Source organism: Mirounga leonina, unplaced genomic scaffold, assembly GCF_011800145.1.
Source record: "Mirounga leonina isolate KUSES-001 unplaced genomic scaffold, KU_Mleo_1.0 Mir_91, whole genome shotgun sequence".
Classification (NCBI taxonomy): Eukaryota; Metazoa; Chordata; class Mammalia; order Carnivora; family Phocidae; genus Mirounga; species Mirounga leonina.
Genome location: NW_023270839.1, coordinates 50,256,160 through 50,279,914, shown reverse-complemented (window position 1 = coordinate 50,279,914; position 23,755 = coordinate 50,256,160). Strand labels below are relative to the sequence as shown.

The following is a 23,755-nucleotide window of genomic DNA, read 5'->3' as shown; positions in this document are numbered from 1 at the left end:
GTTCATACAAGTCTCCTTTCAAATCACTCCTTAGCTGCAAAATCTTGGGGGCAGGGGCTCTGCCTCCAAAAGCCTGTATTCTCAGAGCCCAGCAGGATGCTACTTCCAGGCGGTGGCTGGGCCAGACTCCTGCAGGGGTTTATTCCAGAGTCCCACACAGAAAAACCAGTTAGCCAGGGAACCCAGCAGGGAATATTCCCCACAGTACTGCTGAGAGAACCAGGACCAGGGAAAATGCTGGATTTCGTGCTTAACTACTGAAAAGCTCAGCCCAGACCCTCACTGGGTCCATGGAGGAGGGCATCTGCTTGATCTAGACAGCTGGCCTCAAGGACCTTTTCAGCTCTGCCCTCAGAGCTGCCTTTCTACATGTGTACTTTTGTCCTCTCAGGGCTTCTGTCTGGCCAGAGTAACCAGGCCACCAAACTCCCAGGGCCCGTATGAGCTTAACCAAAGACTTCAAGCAACTAGGCAGAAAAGCAGAAAACACACACACACTAAAGAAAACTACCCCTAACATCTTTCCCCACACTGCTTCCAGCTGCGGCTCTGGGTCCTCAAGCCTGAGACAGGGGCAGAGGCATCAGGAGCTGACAGCTTGGTGTCCAATAAAACACTGGGATAAAAAGAACACATCAAATTTCACCTTCTGGCATGTATTATAGTTTTAACAATTTGCCTCCACCTCACACAGGTGCCTTTTTAAGGTAAACTCTAAGTGGTCACTTAAGAGGGGCTTTTTGGGTTGAATATAATCCTGCAGGAGAGACAAACCCAGAACACGGGCTCTCCTCCCCAGCTAGGATCCTGAATGTGTGCCCTGCCCACCCGGCACCAAGCACTCAGTGCCTTTTACCCAAGGTTACTGTGCAGCGAGTCTCCCTGTTCCTTGAGCCGAAGTGAGGTAGAAACATCTACCGGTAAAACCACAGCTCTGAAGCCAGACTTCCTGGTTTCAAATCCTGGCTCTCGTTACAGGCTATCTGAATTTGGACAATTCCAGAACTTGTAGTGTCTCAGCTCCCTAGCCTATAAAACAGGGATGATGATAATAGCATCAATCTTCCAGGGTGTTGAGGGCTGAAGGGGTTCAATATGTGCGGAGTGTTACAACGGTGCCCAGCACACAGTGAGCGCCATACTCAATGCTATTATGATGATGAGTTGTACCCAGTAAAACACTTGAGTAAACTGCCTGGAGGTGGGACACGGCAGTCATGACAGGAGGAAACCGAGAGAAAGACCTATCAGTTCCACTTTTGAGGCTAGGAACTATGCAAAGGTACCACCTGGGATCGGTCCTCCGTGAGCCAGCATACCCTAGACTCGGGGTACCTCTGCCTTGTCACCTCTGCATCTCTCCTGTCCCCAAGTTATAGTGTCCAACAGCGTAAATGGAGAAGGCCCTGAGCAAGGTTAGCTCCCCCGGGAAGAGCCTCGAACGCAGCAACAAGATATGGGAATCATGTTCACAAGAGTGGTTCAAACCACATGGCCTTGGACAAGTCAGCTGGTTCTCTTCACCATTTCTCTGTGCTTCAGTGTCCCTTTGTGAACGGGGGTGAGGAACCAGATGGTCATGCTCAGCTCTGACATTCCAGGATGCTGTGGTTCATTTTCTTGCCATCCTCTCATCCTACTAGGTTCAAGAAGGTTGAGATGCCAGAGACATTTAACTTCTAAAAGTGTTTCATAGCAAGTGACTGTGACAAAATCAAAAAGAGTCTAAGCAGCCAAGCCCCAGGCTGGCCACAGAGAGGGACAGGCTGACCACCTCGGCCCCCATCCCCTCTTGTACCACTGGTCACTCCCCATCTCCTCCCCGCTGTTGTCCTTAGCCTGTTGACTACTCTAACTTCTGCAGATCTGCTTCAGGTGGCAGTTGTCTTCATTCTACTCACCTGCTGACCCTGACGTTTCCAGGACCCCTTCCCACAGGACGGGCCAAAGCCTCCCCAGCCTCTGTTCCCGGGCCGCACGCATACCGGCTCCTAGCCCCTGTGACACCCTCCGTCTCTGTCACGCTCTAGGGCAGCAGAGGGAGAGTGCCAAAGCCAGCCACACATGTGGCCATCTCACATGCTTGGCTGTCTTCTAAGAGAGCCCAAAGGAAGCATCAGGAGGGCCAGAGAAAAGCCAAAGCATTCTCTAAGCAGGATTTTAACATTTATAGTATCAAACTGTTAGCATAAGAGGCTGTATTGTGTCAAAGCAGTCCCTCCTTCTCCACTCCCCTCTCCTTTATAGACACAAACTCCTATAAGCTGAACGAAATGGAAAATTAAATTTAATGTAAGGCAACTAAATTCATTTAGCAGGTTCAGGTTTAAGTCTGGTCTGCTTTTGTCTTATTAGTTACGGTTTTCTGAAGACTGGAATATATTTAACATAATATTCATGCTTTGCGGCCATGCTTTTTTAACTCTGAATTTGCCTATCTAGGTCCCTTCTCTCAACAACTAGATTAAGATGATTAGTCTGGAGAGAACATTCATATTTACAATCTTGCCTAAAACATGTCCATGAACAAGACAGGCAAAGAAAAAATAAATTTTTACTCCCTTTCTTCAATTTTCTTTCTTTACAAAGCTAGGCACATTTCTGTCAGTAGTTTTAAAGCTGTGGAAATGTTTTATTATATATTTTATTACAGAATTAGAAAACTTTAAAAAATAATTACTTGGAACCACAAATAAAAGAAAGAATAATAGGCTCACAAAAAAGCATTCTGGCATCTGTGAGAATTTTTCTCAAATTATGATATGTAGCTCTCCAAACTTTCCAATGATTACTATAATAGCCATGAATTTCTATTTCAGTTGAATACTTTGAATACTTTCTTAAAACATTGTAACTCATTTCTTCTTCAACAGCTCAGTCATTTCAGGAACTACCTGCAAATTAAAAAAAACAAAAAGTAATTACGCAACTTGAGCCTTCAGTGTGATATGGTCACAGCTCCTGAAGAAGTACACAGAGGTAGGGGCGCCTGGGTGGCTCAGTCGGTTAAGCATCTGACTCTTGATTTCAGCTCAGGTCACGATCTCAGGGTCGAGGGATCAAGCCCTGAGTCGGACTCCACACTCAGCAGGGAGTCTGCTTGAAGATTCTCTCCCTCTCCCTGCTCACGCTATCTCTTTTGCTCTCACTCTAAATAAATGAAGTTTTTTTTGTTTTGTTTTGTTTTTTGTTTTTTATTTGACAGAGAGACAGTGAGAGAGGGAACACAAGCAGGGGGAGTGGGAGAGGGAGAAGCAGGCTTCCCACCAAGCAGGGAGCCCGATGCGGGGCTCGATCCCAGGACCCCGGGATCATGACCTGAGCCGAAGGCAGACGCTTAACGACTGAGCCACCCAGGCGCCTCTCTCACTCTAAATAAATAAATAAAATCTTTTTTTAAAAAAGTACACAGAAACCAAAAGAAGCCATGTGCATTGCTGCTGAGGCTTGAGGTGCGCCCTCATTCCCACCACACCCCCCTAGGCTCTCCTCTTGTCTGTGGGAATGTGGGATGACTACATACCTTTCTTTTTTAAAGATTTATTTATTTTAGAGAGTGAGAGAGGGGAGAGCATGAGTGGGGGGAGGGGCAGAGGTAAAGAAAGAGAGAGAATCTCAAGCAGACTTCCCACAGTGCAGAGCCCCATGAGGGGCTTGACTTCATGACCCTGAGATCATGACCTGAGCCAAAATCAAGAGTCAGATGCTCAACCAACGGAGCTACCCAGGCACCCCAAGACTTTGAAGGGAAGATCACCCGGACACAAGGCTGCTAAGACCATGAGCACACACACTGCCTAGGAACTTCTCTCTTTTTTCTTTTTTTTATTAAATAAATACTTATTTATGTATTTTAGAGGGGGAGGGGCAGAGGGAGAGGGAGACTTTTTTTTAGATTTTATCTATTTGAGAGCAAGAGAGCGAGAGAGCACAAGCAGTGGGGAGGGGCAGAGGGCAAGGAGAAGCAGACTCCCCACTGAGCAGGGAGCCCGATGTGGGGCTCAATCTCAGGACCCTGGGATCATGACCTGAGTGAAGGCAGACACTTAACTGACTGAGCCACTGAGGCACCTGGGAGAGAGAGTCTTGAGCAGACTCCACACTAACCATGGAGCCCGACCTCACAACTCTGAGATCACGACCCTGAGATCATGATCTGAGCCAAAACCAAGAGTCAGACGCTTAACCGACTGCGCCACCCAGACGCCCTGCCTAGGAACCTTTCTGACACAATCACAAACCTCAGAAAGGCACCACAACAAACAGGAGCCCACTTTTTCTTCTTTGAGGAGAGTAATGTGTATTTTTTACCTTCGTGTTTTCTGGGTATTCTTCTTTCCCTTACTGCATTCCTGCCTTTGCTTCGAAGTCCACACCAAAGTCTCTTGTTCAGACATGAGCCTGTCAACCTCCTCCAGCACTTGTTTTCTCATTGTTCATTTGCTCACTCCTCTTTCATTCCACAAACACTGTAGTTGCTTCCTCAGCACATGTTCCTATCTTTCAGCACATAAAAATGACTGCATGCCGAACATTCAATTTCATCATTCTTTATGAAATTAAGGCCTTGTGCTAACGCAGTGTCTGGTCAGCAGACAGAGAAAGAAACCACAGTGAGGGAAAACTGACTGAGTTGGCTCCCATTGTAAAAAGGATGAATTACTCTTAGTCTTGGCAGTTCAGTGACTGCAACTGGAGCTTTCAGTGCGGAGCTGCTCTGGGGCAGCGTGGATGGCACAGGTATGCGGGGCACGGGGACTCAGAGGAATGTCACCCGGAGCCCACCTGAAAACTAGCTGAGCCACCTGTGTAAAATATCAGTTACCCAGTCTTCCACGGGGCTGTCAACTGTCCTAGCTCAGAGAGATCCCAGCTGAACTCACCACTGATGAATACAGCCTCTCAATTATTTAAGAGAGCTACATTTCCATTAGGTGGAAATAATGTGTTCGTACAAAATTTATTAAGGAAATTGTCGACATGTTGTTTCTTCCGAATGTCACTTTGTCTCTAGCCTATTAAAAGGCCCATGTTTACCATGGAGCCAGTAGGCATTAGCTGAGGGGCAGCACTAAGTGCTGGCACCACTTCTCCCAGCTCTGCTCGCGGAGAGACCATGAGCTGATGCCAGTCACACAGATGACATGCTAAACAAGCCTCTCATGGGACCTACGTGTTTCATGAAAAATAGGCTAGAGCCCAACTTCTTTTAAATGAAACATTAACTCAATTTAGAACATACAATTTTTAAAAACCTTCCAGAATGTCTCCCTGCCACACTCCCCTTTGTGGAGTGTGGCAGGGAGACACAAAAAGGGCTGAGGGAACTTTGTCCATCATCTATATCCTTTTTTACTAGATCAACCTCAGACTTTCCAAGCATACTACACAATGTCTTATTAGTTAGGGAAAAGAAAATGCCACTCAAGTTCACTGAATGTCTGACAGCCTGAGCAAACTCAGAGATCTGGATTCTTATTTTTATTTTAGATAGTGTAGACACAGCTCCCTAGTCAGTAAGACCAAATGAAAGTGAATTTACATTTAAAATAAGACAATCTACTGATAGAAATCACAACACAACTATATTTCAGTCATTTAATTAGTATTTCCCCAGGGTAAGCACCATGGGAAATAGAGAAGTTCAGGCCTAATTTTTGCCCACAAAGAGTTCCACTCCCTAGCTGGGGAGAAAAGACAGAGACCTATGAACCACGCAATCAAAAATGTGCCCATCTTACACTGTAATGTAAGATGATAAGAAGAACGGCACTAAATGCTCAAAATCCAGGAGTTCTGAGGAAGAGATTAAGTGTGGACTCAGAAAAATCAGAACATTAACATGAAGAAGAAAAGGATTTTGGAGGAAGCAGACAGAGATAAGCCCTGCAGGTTCCAGAGAAAGAGTGTAAAGAAATTAGAATGACTCTAGTGAACAGCTATGTTGGGGAGAAGTGGAAATAGCTTTAAAAAAACATGTCATATGCAAAGTCCAATCAATGGGAATAAAATAGTCTCTCCAACAGAGACAGTGCTGTGACAACATGCAAAAGAATGAAGATGGAACCTCACCTCACACCATATCCAAAATGGAACAATGGCCTAACTACGGGAGCTAAAACAATAAAACTCTTAGAAGAAAACTTAGTGCTAATCTTCATGACCATGGATTTGGCAATGGATTCTTAGATATGACACCAAAAAAACATCAGCAACAGAAGAAAAAAATAGATGAATTGGACTTCATCAAAATTAAAAACTTTTGTGCAAAGGTCATTATAAAGAAAGTGAAAGGACAACCTACCTACAAAATGGAGAAGATATTTGGAAATTATATATCTGATAAGGGTTAATAACCAGAATACATAAAGAACTCCTACAACTCAAGAACAAGGACAAACATTCAATTAAAAAATGGACAAAGGATTTGGATAAACATTTCTCCAAAGAAGCTACACAAATAGCCAATAAGCACATGAAAAGATGCTCAACATCATTAGTCATTAAGGAAATGCAAGTCAAAACCACCATAATGAGATACCATTTCATACCTACCAGGATGGCTCTGATTTGAAAAATGAAAAGTAACAAGTGTGAGCAAAGATATAGGCAAACTGGAAAGCTTGCACATTGCTGGTGGGAATGTAAAATGGTGCAACCACTAGAGAAAACAGTTCAGAGGTTCTTCAAAAAGCTAAACACAGAATTACCATATTACCCAGCAATCCGTGGCATATACACAAAGGAAATGAAAGTGAGGACTTGAACAGATACTTGCAGGCCTATAATCACTGTACTGGATTAGGCAAAAGTTTCACATATATGACACCTACTAAAGGACAAGCAATAAAAAAAATAGATAAACTGGACTTCGACAAAATATAAGTTTTTGTGCATCAAAGGACATCAAGAACATGAAAAGACAGGAGCTCCCCTCTATTTGCTAAATGGGATGCTGCCTGATTCATGACTTGTTTATTAATAAAGCCAATAATACAATAAACAAATAAAGAAGGGAGGGAAGAGAAGAGAAGAGAAAAAAGAAAAAAAAGAAACCCTCATATATTATTGGTGGGAATGTAAAATGGTTCAGCCACTTTGGAAAACAGGCTGGCAGTTCTTCAAAATGTGAAAAATAGAGTTATCGAGTGACCCAGAAATTCCATTCCTAGATATATACCCACACGAGATAAAAACATATATCTGCACAAAAACTTAAATGCTCACAGCATTATTTTTAATAGCAAAAAAAAGTAGAAACAACTCAAATGTCCATCAAATGATTAATGCATAAACAAAATGAGGCATAGCCACACAACGGATATTATTCAGCAATAAAAAGAAAGAAAGTGCTGATACAGAAGTCAACACAGATGAATCTTGAAAACATTATGCTAAGAAACCAGCCATAAAAGACCATATATTACATTATTCTGTTTATATGAAATGTCCTGGACTGGCAAATCCATAGAAACACAAAACGATTAGTTGTTGCCAGGGTCTGGGGAGAGTGGGGAACAGGAAGTGACTGAGAAGAGGTATGCGGTTTCTTCTCGGTGTGATGAAAATGTTCTGGAATTAGATAGTTGATGGTTGCATAACTCCGAATATACTAAAAATCACTGAACTATACATTTTAAAAGGGTGAACTCTATGATTTGTGAATTAAATCTCAGGAAAACTATTTAAAAAAACAATAACAACCAGTCAGGTAGTGTCCTATACTCTGTCACTCTGACTCCGATTATAATATTTACCATTTATTGAACACCTACTATGTACCTGTAGGAAAGGAAATACAAAAAGGTAGCCTAATATTTAACACAGACTGTACTAGGTATGGTATAGTCTCATTTAACCTTCAATACAACCTTGTGAGGTATGTAGTATATTTGTATTACTGTTGAGGAAGCTTATATTCAGAAAAATTAAATAACTTGGCCAAGATAATTTAACCAGTATGTGGCCAAGACAGAATTTGAATTAAAGCTCTTAACTACCGTACTGTATTATTTTTCTTATATGAAGAAAAAAAGCAACTCATGTCTCTTAACTCATGATTGTTGAAGAATGAAGTAAAACAATAAATATTAAAAAATAAAATACATACACATTTTTACTCCAGACACGATAAAGTTTGGTGGACACCCTATCATTCAGAGTATTATTAGTCTGTTATGTGATAGTTTGAAATTTAAAATTTTTACACAGAAATTTAGTCTAAAAAAGTCCTTTTTAAAAACATCACTATTTTGTGACTTATGATATTCTCTTTCTTTTCTTTTTTTAAAAATTTTATTTTTGGGAATGCCTGGGTGGCTCACTCTGTTAAGCGTCCAACTCTTGATTTCGGCTCTGGTCATGATCTCAGGGTTGTGAAATCAAGCCCTGCATTGGGCTCTGCACCGGGCGTGGGGCCTGCTTAACATTCTCTCTCCCTCTGCACCCCTCCTCCCTCTCTAAAAAAATAAAGATTTCATTATAATTTATTATTTATTTTTTTTAAGTAATGTCTACCTCCAGTGTGTGGGGCTCAAACTTAAAACCCCAAGATCAAGAGCCAGCCAGGTGCCCCAACTTAAGATATTTTCTTTAAAATCTTAATCTGAAATAGATAATGCTACCTCTCATTCATAATTTGCATAACCATATTTTTATGTGCTGTTACACCTTTAAATATTTGATTTTTTAAAGACAGAGCATGGTTCTGAGGAGCATATTCATACACCACCTTGTCCATTCTTCGGTCAGAATTACTATAATATTCATCTATGTTATACTCATTCTGCTTTCAACTGAAAACACAATTTGATAGATATCGTCTAGGTTCCTAGAGTCTGCCAAAGGTGAGGTCCTTTTTACTGCAATTTATCAAGGGTAGAGGAGTGGTGGTGAACCACCTGGCCAGAGTCCCTGATGAGTCGGAAAGGTAGGGTGATGAGTGAAAGAACAGAATCAGGAGCCTTGCTTAATTGTTCCTAAAACTTGCTGAATAATTTCCCCAAATCACATCTCTTTGGGACAACAGACAACTTAAAAAGAACATAACTCGCTTGTGTTACATATGTACTAGCAACTGGGAGGCTACAACTCAAGCAGTACTTTTTTTTTTTTTTTTTTTTTTTAATTTTATTTTTAAGCAATCTCAACACCCAATGTGGGGCTTGAACTTAAAACCCTGAGTTCAAGAGTTGCATGTTCTACCAACCAAGCCAGCCAGGTGCCCCTCAAGCCAGATTTTTAATATTTTCATAATCTAATCAGTTTTCCTCCCAGATTGCTTTTTAAAGGATTAACTTTTCTCCCTTTATATTAATCAAAGGCATATATAACTGTGCTTCAGAACTTCTGAGCATGAGATAACCACTACCTTAATATAATTCTAGCTATAAGCAAATAAATTTTAGGTCTTAGTCCAAACACGTTATCAAATGTGGGCTTCTTAAAACACCAAAAGTAGCTTGAGAACCTCTGGTTAGAAATCAGCTCACTGATTCTTGAGGTCCCTTTCCACTTCTACTGTCTTAGGATTCTCACCAAAATACCCCTTTCAACACGTACATGTGCACACACCCTCACTTGCTTGCATACTCTCTCTCATCTCAAACCTGGGAGCTGCCCTTAACGCAAGAGGCATAGTGTGTATGACACCATTCCATCAGTCATTGCTACAAAGATGCTCCTGCCCCAAGACAGGCATCCACTGTATAAACATCACAAATTTCCAACTGTCTAACACTTCATCCATTTATCAAGTAAGCCCACTCTGTAGGTTGCAATACATAGTACACAAGAAAACAGAAAAACGTATCCTAAAAATAAAATTAGGGGCGCCCAGGTAGCTCAGATGGTTAAGCATCTCCCTTCGGCTCGGGTCATGATCCAGGGTCCTGGGATCAAGCCCCACATTGGGCTCCCTGCTCAGCGGGAGGCCTGCTTCTCCGTCTGCCTGCCGCTCTCGCTGCTTGTGCTCTCTCTGTCAAGAATAAAATCTTTAAAATAAAAAAAAAACAAAATCCAAAATTACTTGTAAACTTACTTAAATATGCTCTTGGAGAAAAATACAAGGCAACCACAGTAGATGTCTGTTTGCAAACATGTCAACTCGATACATGGTGAGGGTTCAGAGGTGTTTCATTTTTGAATTAAAAGGTCTTTACTCCTTTAAGCTTCTCACTGTAGCTAAATGCTTGCTACCTGAACCAAGTTATCCTTGTACAGAGATACAAAAAATTTCTCTTTCATACTAACTTTTCCTCCCACTGGTATATTATAGTGGTCAAATGACTGTCATTAATTATCGTTTGTTCTTATACAGCTGGGCCAGGTAACAGGAGCAGCAGAAATACTTAAATCCTAAATTTCAATTACAGAACCCCAGGATCACTGAGGAGGGGCTGTATTCTTCCCAAAGGCAAGATATAGGCTCTTTAAGGGGGCGGGGAGGGGGTGCCAAGGGGAAGGCTGACCCAGGGCAACAGCCCCATTCTAGTCTCTGCATGAGCAGATGAAGGGTCCATCTTCACTGAGCATGAACATATATATACTTCAAAGTACAGATGTGCTCTCAAAGTATACTCATTAGTTCATCTCCATCATATATAGTGCTGGTGAAGCCATGGTAATGGGCCAATTCTCTTGCCAAGGGGACCACCCTGGCTCTCTTCTCAGGCTGCAGCCTCTCTATTAAAGGCCCACAGTAACTTGCTGTAATTCTGTGCGAGGGGTTCCTCACTCTAGCAAACCCACTTAGCCCTCCCAGGGTTGGGTGCTACTTTCAGAGCCTCAATGCCTGCATGAGTGATTTCTGCACAAGGCAACAAGGAAGTTTGTAGGCAAGCCCTGAGGGACAGAAAGAAACCAGGCCAGGCATGAGCTATGACCTTTAAATGTGGCCAAATGGTGCACATCAGTATCACTAAAGTAATTTTGCTCATGGGGAGAGCAAATACAGGGGTGGTGGCAGGGTAAAAAGAACACTCAAAAAAGTACGAGAATGGGAAATAAGTGTTCTCCCCTACATATATCACATCAGGAAGGCCTTTAACTCTCAAACACAGCAAGCAGAGCATATTTGTTGAGTCAGATAAGCTGTACTTGAGTGCCCAGTCTTCCCTTGAAATGTTGTAGCACTGGGGTGCCTGGCTGGCTCAGTCGGAAGAGCATCTGACTCTTGATCTCGGGGTTGTGAGTTTGAGCACCATGGTGGGTGTGGAGGTTACTTAAACAAATAAAACTTAAAAGACAAGAAAAGCTGTAGCATTTCTGGCAAATCTCTGAATGAGGGTATTTGATGTGAATTTAAGGTACCTGCCAAATATGATTCTAGGTCGTAATTTCTTGAGTCACTTCACACTGTGTACTAACTTAGTGTGTGGATATTTTAAAGACAGTATGGACTCCTTAAAAGTAAAGTTATAATGCTCTATATAAACTTCATGTATTTATTAGGACAACTTCACAGTTCAAAACTGTGTACCTATATTAATATAATACATACAAAGACAGACACCCAGGTACACAAACATACAATGTTTTCCTGACCAACTCTAAGAGGTTCTTGGATGACAAGCTAGGTAACAGCCATCTCTCCCAAGGCCAGCTTACCTTAAATAAATCAGCGACTATTCCATAATCTGCCACTTGAAAAATTGGAGCTTCTGGGTCTTTGTTAATAGCCACAATTGTCTGTGAAATAAAAACAAAGAGTTTGGCCTTTATCAAGAAAACGTACCATAGATTGATGGTTCTAGTTTAACACTCCCAACAACAAATTTATATGGTTAAAAATGTCTACTAAATAAGATTGATTTGATTCATTTGTGCCAATATTGTAAATTTAGAAATTTCTGGGTTTGCACATAAAATTATCTCCCACAGCACCACTAGCCCATCACAGTATTTAAAACGGTTTTAAACCATTATTTTTCTAAGTTCTTTACTGACATATGAAAAACGTTTTAGGAAGTAACAAATCAGAGGAGAGGATTCTGGGAAGATGGCAAAGTAGGAAGCATCAGGAGGAATCTGTCTTCCTACCTACACTGCTAACAACTGCCCTGGCAGAATCTGTCTAATGTAACCATTTTGGAAATCCAGAGTCTATTGAAGGTCTGCAACTTCCAGGGGAAGGCTTGCATGAACTGCAGCTCTTAGTGCAGTAACAGGTACTCATTCCCCACCCCCAATGGCAAGCAGCTGTGCACATGTTCCTGCAGCAGACTGTACACAGCCTGCAGGAGACAGAGTGGACAAAAAGAACCCAGTCCTCCGACGACTGGGGACCTGTGCTTGGATTACTGACTGCTGCTACTGATCAAAGAGATGCATACAAAGAGGAGGAAGACCATTGCTGTTGCACCTCCCCCACTGTTACAAGCCCCTCGCCTCCTCTGGCTAAAGTTACCTCCAGGGGATTTAAAATGTCAAAGCACTTCTGCCTCCCTTCAATGTTCTTTTCTCCTTTTGGGAGCCTGACATTCAAGACTAGGACACTCAAAAGCAACTGCATATACAGGGAAAATTACAAACTAACCTCACATACAGGCTCAGAAAAGACACAAAAAGACCTTAAGTTTATACCTCAGGTTAATCTTTGGCACAGAGATAGCCTACAACAATAAAAAACCAAGAATTAATTAAAACAAGAACAACAAAACAGCAAACCCTGGGGAAGGAGGAGAATCTGATTTCCAGGAATACATCATTAGATTCAAATATCTAGTTTTCAACAACAACAACAAAAATCACAAGGCATACTAAGAAACAGGAAAATATGGGACTATTCAAGGAAAAAAAATCAACAGAAACTGCTTCTGAGAAAGATCTGATGGCATCTCCATTAGAGAAAGACTGTAAAACAACCATTTTAAAGATGTTCAGGAATTATAAAGATGTGGAGAAGGTCAAGAAAACAATGTATGAACAAAATGGAATTATCAAAAAAGAGACAGAAAACCTAAAGAGAAACCAAAAAGAAAATTCTGGAGATATAAAGTATAATAACTGCAATGAAAAATTCACTGGAAAGATTCAAAGGCTGATTTCAGCAAACTTGAAAGTAGGACAATGAAAATTATCAAGTCCTTAGAATAGAAAGAAAAATATTAAAGAAAGTAATCAGAACTTAAGGGTCCTGTGGGCCAACATCAAACAAACCAAAATATGTATTGTGGGAGTCCCAGAAGAAAGAAAAACGGGCAGAAAGAATAACTGAAGAAACAGTGGCTGAAAACTTTCTAAATTTGATGAAAGACATGAAGATAAACATCCAAGATGCTCAACAAACTCCAAGAAAGATGAATTCAAAGAGACCCACACCAAGACAAATTATAATCAAACTTTCAAAAGCCAAAGATAAAAAGAGAATCCTGAAAACAAGGACAGGTGACTCATTACATACAGGGGATCCTCAATAAGAATATCATCAGATTTCTCAGAAATTTTGGAGGCCAGAAGGCAGCTAGGTGATACATTCAAAATGCTAAAAAAAAAAAAACTCTTGACCAAAAATCTTATATCCACTGAAACTGTCCTTCCAATGACATTTTTTGCAAAAATTAAAAAACCTATCCTAAAATTCATATGGGATCTCAAGGGACCCTGAATAGCTAAAACAATCTAGAAAAGGAGCAAAGCTGGAAGATCCACACTTCCTGACTTCAAAACTTACTACAAAGTTACAGTAATTAAAACAGTGTGGTACTGGCATAAAGAGAGATATACAGACTGAGGGGATAGAACAGAGAACTCAGAAATGAACCCTCACATATATGGTCAAATAATTTTTGACAAGTGTCAAGACCATTTAATGAGAAAAGGACACTTTTCAACAAGTAAATTACTATGTCTCCAAAAGATCCTCTTATCTCCTATAAAATTTTTTAATGTGAAGGGCTATAATGACAGATTTGTAACAAATTAAGAAGAAATAGTCCTAAAAAAGGTGCTACATTTACCAATTATTCTCTTATTAGTAACAGATTTATATATAAAAAATAGTTTGGTATTCTCCATGATGCTTTAAAAAAAAAAGATTTTATTTATTAATTTGAGAGAGAAAGAGAGCATGCACGCACATATGGGGGGAGGGGCAGCAGGAGAGGGAGAGAGTCTCAAGCAGACTCTGTGCTGAACACAGAGCCCGAGGTGGGGCTCAATCCCACAACCCTGAGATCACGACCTGAGCCGAAACCAACAGCTGGATGCTTAATTAACTGTGCCACCCAGGCATCCCCTCCATAGATGCTTCATTTAAAGTAAAATTAAAGTTTGACTCTAATATTTGACTCTAATGTGGTGTTATTTTAATAGATTATGATATATATCTCCAGAAGTAAAATTAAGTTTCTACCTGCTTGTGACTCTATCACCTGAAAAGAGCTGGAACATATTTAAGAAAATTTTGATACAGTCTGACTTAACATATAGGCTACATGACATATGTGTAACTCCCCCAGGGTCTCTCAGAAAGATAAAAATATTCCAGAATATCTGAAATTGAAGCACAGTGTAGTCCAGGTAACTACTACTCCAGTCAAACATGCCATATATATTAAAAGATGGGTGGTCAGAGACCAGAAATGATGGTTTCAGTATGAGCCTCAAATCCAAAGTCACAAGTACAAACATTTGGAATCACAGGCATTTGATTTGCATCGAGGTGTTTCTCTTCTGGGAATATGTAAGCCTGCTTCATAGGAACTAGCAGAGATTTATTTAATTAATGATGGTTAATGATTTCCCTGGAGGCCACCTAGTCAAACATCTGACAGTTTAATCATCTGAAAGCTTTTTCATTCCCACTATATAAAAGTTATTTTTAAAGCAAGAGCACACAACTGTGGGCAAGGAACCACTGAAGTATTTAAGAAGAAAGATTTGGGATGGTTATAGTTTTTCAAATCACTAAAAGAATATTCCTGGGGCGCCTGGGTGGCTCAGTTGTTAAGCATCTGCCTTCGGCTCAGGTCATGATCCCAGGGTCCTGGGATCGAGCCCCGCATCGGGCTCCCTGCTCTGTGGGAGGCCTGCTTCTCCCTCTCCCACTCCCCCTGCTGTGTTCCCTCTCTCGCTGTGTCTCTGTCAAATAAATAAATAAAATCTTAAAAAAAAAAAAAAAAAGAATATTCCTGAATTGTCAACTGTAAATGAGTATCATAAAATCTTGCTTGCATCCTACAGCTCTCTTAATATGTCCTTATAAATTCATGCTCCTCTCCTTATACAGCTTTTAAAGCACAGATTGTATTCAATATTAATGTGTATATAGTTCAAAAAGTACTCTCATTACATTGATTTGTTTGATATAACAACCAAATCCCATAATCTTTAAACTATATGACGATGTTAATTAAAACTGTAACTAGTATGCCGTGTGAGTATCAGATTTAAGCCAATTACTCTAATATCCCATTTTAGACCTTAACCAAAATCACAACCAGAGATTGCTGTGTCTCCCACACGAGGCGGTGACAACAAGAGCTATGTTTTTTTCATTTAAGCATCTAGTACAAAGTAAGTGCTTAATAAATATTTGTTGACTGCATAAACATACAACATCTTGGCTCAAATTTATTCTTATAGACGGTTCCCAACACTGGTCTCCTTACTTCAATTGTTCCCTTTTTGCTTTAACATACACTAGCTAGTCCATCTCTCCCCCAATCCAGACCTGTTGCCACGGCATGACAATTTTTACCAGGATCATCTTGGCAGGCAGAATCTTTTATTTTAGAGAAGTAGAATTCTAGATATGTCTGAACACACCCAGCTAAAAATATTTTTTAAGGTTGCTGGTGTTGGGAGTGTTTTTTTTTTCCTTTAATGCAGCAGTAACATTTTCCCCACTGGCACTGCTTGTTTTCATAGCTCAGTAAAGAAACCTGCCATCCAACTGTGAAATCTGACTGGTTTTGGGCCAATTCATTTAGAGGTTACAAGGAGGTAGTGAATGCTTTTTTTCAAGTTAGAAGTTAAACCTGTTAAAAGTTTTATTACCTTTTATATCAAACTTCCATCTGAATGGATAAAATCTGGAGTGTCAGAAGCATCTCTGTCTTCATGAAAGACTAAGTTCATAATTCAAACTGTGCACTGGTATGCATGAATTCATGTGTCATATTCTGAAATATATGCTCAGAGAATCCTTACACAGGGCTTCCCGATATAATCCAAAGTAGCAAGTTAGCATCCAATGTTTCCTTTATACACTATATTGTTAACAATTACTGAGAACTGAGATATTAAGATGCTCCAACCCTAAATGTGTCTGTCCCACCTTAGTAACAAACCTGAGAAGAGGAGCTTTGCTGCCATATGAGGGTGGGACTTTTAGGGGACTAGGGTGAAGCAGACAAAGAATCAGGGATCAGAAACCTCATAAACTAGTTAGATGGTCAGAACCTCATCAAGCTCTCTTCAAGCTAAATTTTCTACCCATAGATGGTCAGAGCTGAAAGGGACCTTAGACATCATCAATGAACAGCTGTATTAGGCAAAGAACTGAGGTGCAGACAAGACACATCATGTGGTAAGCTAGGGGCAGAGATGGGACTCAGGGTCACACTTCTTTCCATGAAATAGCACTGCCTCTCTTACCAACGGTACAGCTTCAAGCAGTGAACAGCACCTTGTATTTCTTTCTATTCGTAGACAGAGCGTTAATCTGAATGGTTGAACGTACATGCACTGTAACTATATGGAAACAGAGTGAAACCAAAATTTTAAAATATGAAAATTTTTCTTTTAGGATTATTATTGTGTAGTTACCTTGCTGTCTTTCATCCCAGCTAAATGTTGGATGGCTCCAGATATTCCTACAGCAATATAAAGCTCCTGAAACAAAAGAGACCATATCATTAATATGTACTTATACATATTATATTGTATCTTCCACAGTATTGCTATTAGCAATTCAAGTCTTAGGCTAAAGATAAATTAAATAAAAAGATGCAATATGTTTTACTTAAATTATGTTTTCCTCCTTCCCTGATCTAACCCATAGTCTTCTTTTTCCTCTGAATTCCTACACTAGTGGTGATATAATAATAAATATGCGGATAATGAAAATCAATGAGAAGTATGTGCTAAGCATTTTACATCAACTGTTTACTTAAATCTCACAATTTCCTGTGAGGTAGCACTTTTTGTCTAGACTGCTCATTTAGATACCACATTTTAACACATCACTCTGTATATATCCATTCACTATACACACACACACACGTATATTTATCAATATCAATATATATCCATATATATCCATTCACAATATATACACAATGTACATAAAACACATACTCATGCGTATTAAAATATATTTTGACTTGTTGCCTCCTCATAAAAGGATATTTGTTAAGATGATAATTAAGATATATTTATTAAACTTCATATTTAGAAAAAAACAAAAGTACAAATCAGCCTTAAGAGGTTCTAAACACAGACACACATACATGTGCACATGCACACACAATCTCCCTAATAGAAACTTCTTGAAGGACTAGGCTAAACCTCTGTATTTCAAGGTTTATAAAAGGACTCCCAGACTGTAGTTTCTAAGCAAACATTGATGATAGTATCTGCACCCCCCTCTGACCCTCTGCCCCCAGTAATAACAAAGAGCATGACCACTGACTGCTGCTCTCTGCTCCTTTATCTAAAAATTTAAAGTGTCCATGTTTGGAAAACTAGTAAGTGCTTAATTTAAAAAGCTTAGCTGCTTCATTCTGTCTACTAGATATAATTAAAGCTTTAACTGAAAAGCTTTTCCCCACACATAAAATGAACACACATAGTATCTGTCTACTAGATATAATTAAAGCTTTAACTGAAAAGCTTTTCCCCACACATAAAATGAACCCAATGCTTTGGGTAGGGGTTCATCTACCATGTAACCAAACTGATGCTACGGTTTTGTCACAACGGACAGCAGTCTCTCCTCACTATGAATAACGAGGGAGGCACTGAAGGTGGCTTTGTCACACTCAGTTTTATTACAGGGCAGAGACTTTAAAATCAATGACAGCGTCAGGTGGTCCCACCTTGTTTTCTGCACTCGTTATGATTTAACAACTGCTCGCTCCAAAATGTGAGAGCATTTCTTTTTTTTTTTCTTTTTTTTATTCTTACGTTAATCCCCATACATTACATCATTAGTTTTAGATGAAGTGTTCCATGATTCACTGTTTGTGCATAACACCCAGTGCTCCATGCAGAATGTGCCCTCCTCAATACCCACCACCAGGCTAACCCATCCTCCCACCCCCCTCCCCTCTAGAACCCTGTTTGTTTTTCAGAGTCCATCATCTCTCATGGTTCATCTACCCCTCCGATTTCCCCCGCTTCATTCTTCCCCTCCCGCTACCTTCTTCTTCTTTTTTTTTCTTAACATATATTGCATTATTTGTTTCAGAGGTACAGATCTGAGATTCAACAGTCTTGCACAATTCACAGCGCTTACCAGAGCACATACCCTCCCCAGTGTCTATCACCCAGTCACCCCATCTCTCCCACCCCACCCCCCACTCCAGCAACCCTCAGTTTGTTTCCTGAGATTAAGAATTCCTCATATCAGTGAGATCATATGATACATGTCTTTCTCTGTTTGACTTATTTCACTCAACATAATACCCTCCAGTTCCATCCACGTTGTTGCAAATGGCAAGATCTCATTCCTTTTGATGGCTGCATAATATTCCATTGTATATCTATACCACATCTTCTTTATCCATTCATCCGTCGATGGACATCTTGGCTCTTTCCACAGTTTGGCTATTGTGGACATTGCTGCTATAAACATCGGGGTGCACGTACCCCTTCGGATCCCTACTTTTGTGTCTTTGGGGTAAATACCCAGTAGTGCAATTGCTGGATCATATGGTAGCTCTATTTTCAACTTTTTGAGGAACCTCCATACAGTTTTCCAGAGTGGCTGCACCAGCTTGCATTCCCACCAACAGTGTAGGAGGGTTCCCCTTTCTCCGCATCCCCGCCAACATCTGTCGTTTCCTGACTTGTTAATTTTAGCCATTCTGACTGGTGTGAGGTGGTATCTCATTGAGGTTTTGATTTGGATTTCCCTGATGCTGAGTGATATTGAGCACTTTTTCATGTGTCTGTTGGCCATTTGGATGTCTTCTTTGGAGAAATGTCTGTTCATGTCTTCTGCCCATTTCTTGATTGGATTCTTTGTTCTTTGGGTGTTGAGTTTGATGAGTTCTTTATAGATTTTGGATACTAGCCCTTTATCTGATATGTCATTTGCAAATATCTTCTCCCATTCAGTTGGTTGTCTTTTGGTTTTGTTGACTGTTTCCTTTGCTTTGCAAAAGCTTTTTATCTTGATGAAGTCCCAAGAGTTCATTTTTGCCCTTGCTTCCCTTGCCTTTGGCGATGTTTCTAGGAAGAAGTTGCTTCGGCTGAGGTCAAAGAGGTTGCTGCCTGTGTTCTCCTTTAGGATTTTGATGGACTCCTGTCTGTGAGAGCATTTCAACCAAGATTTGAGGATAATGTCAGTAAATAATGCTATGATTTTTCATAACACCTCAGTGTGTGTGGCTGTATGCAAGTCAATTTCCCCCTCTCTCAGTTTCTCAACTGTAAACAGAGGGGGTATAGCCCCAAAATTGGAGCTTCTTAAAAAAGTTCCCCAGGATACTCTAATGTGCAGCCAGAGCTAAGAACCACTAGAACAGATGATCCCTTGGCTCATAAGAGCAGCTTAAAACCTATAATTCTTTCCAACAGGACCAGGCCAGGGGATGGTATATACCCAGGCTTTATCTTTAAAGGCATAAAGTGGGGGTACCCCTGGTGGTTCAGTCGGTTAAGCGTCTGCCTTTGGCTCAGGTCATGATCCCAGGGTCCTGAGATTGAGCCCCACGTCAGGCTCCCCACTCAGCAGGGAGCCTGCTTCTCCCTCTCTCTCTGCCTGCTGCTCCCCGTGCTTGTGCGCTCTCTGTCAAATAAATAAATAAAATCTTTTTAAAAAATAAAGGCATAGGGCGCCTGGGTGGCTCAGTTGGTTAAGCGACTGCCTTCGGCTCAGGTCATGATCCTGGAGTCCCTGGATCGAGTCCCGCATCAGGCTCCCTGCTCGGCAGGGAGTCTGCTTCTCCCTCTGACCCTCCCCCCTTCTCATGTGCTCTCTCTCTCATTCTCTCTGTCTCAAATAAATAAAATCTTTAAAAAAATAAAAAAATAAAGGCATAAAGTGTCCAACTATTTCTAAAGCAGCAAGATACCACTATATACCCTGGAAAAGGAGACAACCTAGTCCCCAAAGTGAGTTCAATCATCTAAAAATGAGGTGGGCTTGTTTTCCAATTCAACTTGCTCTATAGTTATCACGAAAAGCCTAAATGTAAGTAGGTGCAATTTGGTCTAAAAACATGGTCTTAGGCTGTAGGAAGTAAAATGTATGGGTGAGGATAAAAAAAAAATCCCAAGCTCCATGATTCTATCTTAAACATATGCAATGTGTCTGTTATGACCATTTACATTTGGACAATGCAATAAGACCCTGTTATACTTCTCATCAGACATGGCCACTACTACCATGAGTGATAAACCAGCTTCTTTTTTATGAAAAAGCACCACTATTTTTTACTTAAGATTTACAGGTAACTTCAACTGATAATTTCAATATCATTTCCACTATTCTGACTAGCATTTCTTTCCTAAAAGGACAATCATTAAATTGTTAATCAAAAAAATATACTTATTAAATATCACATTCAGGAAAACCAGGCCAAGATTTTCAAAGCAAGTTATTTAGAAAGACAAACATCCAGATAGACAACTGTCTCACTAACCACTCTTCCAAGTACATTCTCAAAGCAAGCATTGGAAAAGATCAATAGTTCTGTAAATGAGCCCTTCTAACATACATGTCTACATTAAAATTCAACAAGTCTTAAAAGCTCCATTTGCATCATAAAATACTAATAAAAAATGATCATTCTGGCAGTAAACATCTACATAAATATAATATAAATGAAATGTATTTTAAAACCCCTGAGAAATGAATACCATTACTTTAACCATAAATGTCACTAAGGAAATTAAAGAAACTGGGCCAAAGCAAACCAAAGGGCCATTCCTGCCCTCTGGCCAGAGTAAGCGATCCAGATGGGTTCACATGACCAACACGACCTCATTTTACTGTCTTACAAATATGGTTCTCTGAATAAATATAAAAGCATTGAAACAATAACGAGAAAGAGTCCTGGGATTTGGGCTGCTGATCTGAGATCTGTTCTGAGATCTAATAGCTCTCTCAGGCAGGAAGAGAGACTTTTTTCTTCTTTTTTAAAAAACATGTACAGGCAATTAGACTATTATCTTAGGATGCTTCTTTATGGCTCAGAAAGCATTTCTGTATTTCAATAATAATAATTAGTATGTATAAAACTCTCTACAGATGCTAATTTATGGAGCACTTTAGACACTGCTTCACAACATAACAAGGCAATCCCTGCCCTGAGGCACTTACCTTCTAAAATCAGAAAGTAAGATAATTTGGATAGAAAATGAGATGTGATTTTGGAGGGGGCAGCAATTAAAGGTTCAAAAAGAGGTAGGATTAAAGAAAGGAGCAGACACAGAAGTAAGGAGGGCTAGTCCTGAAGATAAAATCCTAGGAGCCTTAACAAAGGGAAGGAATCTAGAAGTGAGATTAGATCAACCTACATGAGTTGGCAGCAGTTTTGGCTGTCATTCTGCAAATGAAGAATGGGGACTGGTGGGAAGAAGTAAAGCCACCAGGGCAGTAAGAGGACCAGAGGTTATTCTGAAATATAAAGAAGGGACAGCACTTACTTCAACAGAAACAAGGACCAGCAGAAGAAAGCACAAATCCCTCTTCTTTTGTCAAAACCTAAAAAGACTGACAGCTGCAGACTCATCCAAAGAACTCAGGGGCAGGGCTCTAAAACACCTTACAGTGGGCTGAGATGAAAATAGGAACAGGGCTTGGAAACTGCTGCATCCAGTTTGCAAGAGGAATATATTACTGTGGTTAAGAACCTAGGCTCTAGAGTCTCATTGCCTATGTTTAAATTCCAGCTCAGCCACCTGATAGACACGGGACTGTAGGCCAGCTATTTATCCTCTCTATGCCTCTGCCTGCTCATCTGAAAAACTGGGATTATAAGAATCCTTACTTCAAAGGGTACAATGAGGCTTCAGTCCTTAGCATAGCATCCAGTTTCCCAAGACACTCATGTGCCTTGAGTTTTGCTCAAATATTGATTCTCTCAGCCCACTGGCTGGCCAACTAGGCTCCTGGGGTGGTCTCAAGGCTGCCACATACAGCTGAGCTACTAACTGAACAGCTCTGGAGGGAGGTGTCACTTACATCATAGTCATTACAGAACTCATTTTTATTACAATAATTTTCCAACAGATGGCAGTAAAGTAACTTGAGAAAGAGGTACTTTTCTCCTAAATCATACAAAAAAGTTGTATGTACAGGGCATCCAGAATCCTCTGTGGTACAAACACAATAATTTTCTAAGTATGCCGTAACAGGAAAAAGTTGAGAGACAGTAGTTAACTATGATTTTACTGTTGTTGATACTGCTGTTATACCTTACAGGTACTATATAAAGACAACTGTGATTCTTTGTCCCATGTCCTCAAGAAGCTCACAGTCTAACAGCATAGGTTAAGGTAAAATAATAAAAGTCTATAATCCTGACTGTTGAATCACAGACCTGTACCTCTGAAACAAATAATACATTATATGTTAAAAAAAAAAAAAAAAAGAAGAAGATAGCAGGAAGGGAAGAATGAAGGGGGGGAAATTGGAGGGGGAGACAAACCATGAGAGACTATGGACTCTGAGAAAGGAACTGAGGGTTCTAGAGGGGAAGGGGGTGGGGGGATGGGTTAGCCTGGTGGTGGGTATTGAGGAGGGCACGTACTGCATGGAGCACTGGGTGTTATGCACAAACAATGAATCATGGAACACTACATCAAAAACTAATGATGTAATATGTATGGTGATTAACATAACATAATAGTAATTTAAAAAATTGAAATTACTATTAAAAAAAGAAAGGGAAAGTGTTAAGAGAAAAGTGGATATTTTAGATTATCCTAGGAGGGAAAAGATTTATTGGAGATATAATCTTGGAATTACTTTTTTATAATTAGACACAAGTCACTTACCAAAATAAAATTATATTAAAAATAAAAAATAAAAAAGTCTATAATCCAATCTAGGGGGAAAAATCAAAGTATGACAGAGCTCTGCTCTCTTATGCAAATGCTTTCAGTACCTGCCACTGAGAAGTGGAAAGGTCTCTGGAAGCAGGAAGCAGAACAGGGGATGACATTCCTCTGAGGTCATTTCTACTCTCTGCCAAACAGGAACCCACTTTTGCAGCTTATCCCATCTGCTCTGGCTCCCTTAGTCCTTCAGACGAAACAAGCTTTTATTTAATTTTTTCAAAACAAGCTTTTAAAAGCAGGTTTTGTTGTCCTAACTAAATGACAAACCTGCATGTCTGATAAACAGAAAGATGACTGGAATGAAATCTTAAATACTTTTACAGAAATTTAACCAGCCTGTGGAATCAACATGGCCAGAGTATTCTCTGATAGGTGATTTGAGTTTTGGTTACTTTCTTCACAAAGAATGAACATCACTCCTGCTTAACCCAAACCTTGTGCAGGAAACCTGGAATTCCTAGAGGTATTATCTGAGTCCTACTCTCCAGAGGATTTTAGTGCAGAAGCTAAGGAGAAAGTG

At 40.2% G+C, this 23,755-nt stretch overlaps 1 protein-coding gene across 2 annotated transcripts in view; it reads right to left on the bottom strand.

Moving 5' to 3' along the window:
• Positions 1 to 2,540: 2,540 nt before the first annotated feature.
• ETFA (electron transfer flavoprotein subunit alpha) overlaps positions 2,541 to 23,755 on the bottom strand; it is an 87,665-nt gene continuing 66,450 nt past the window's right edge. The window contains exons 10-12 of one of the 2 annotated variants that reach the window (XM_034994636.1): positions 16,771 to 16,836; positions 11,608 to 11,688; positions 2,541 to 2,894 (exon numbers count right to left, since the gene is read on the bottom strand). In XM_034994636.1, coding sequence (XP_034850527.1) covers positions 2,856 to 2,894; positions 11,608 to 11,688; positions 16,771 to 16,836 — 186 coding nt within the window. In that variant the 3' untranslated portion in view covers positions 2,541 to 2,855. Of the gene's footprint in view, positions 2,895 to 11,604; positions 11,689 to 15,999; positions 16,696 to 16,770; positions 16,837 to 23,755 lie in introns of those variants that run through there. The other variant, XR_004677355.1, reaches the window with a different exon arrangement.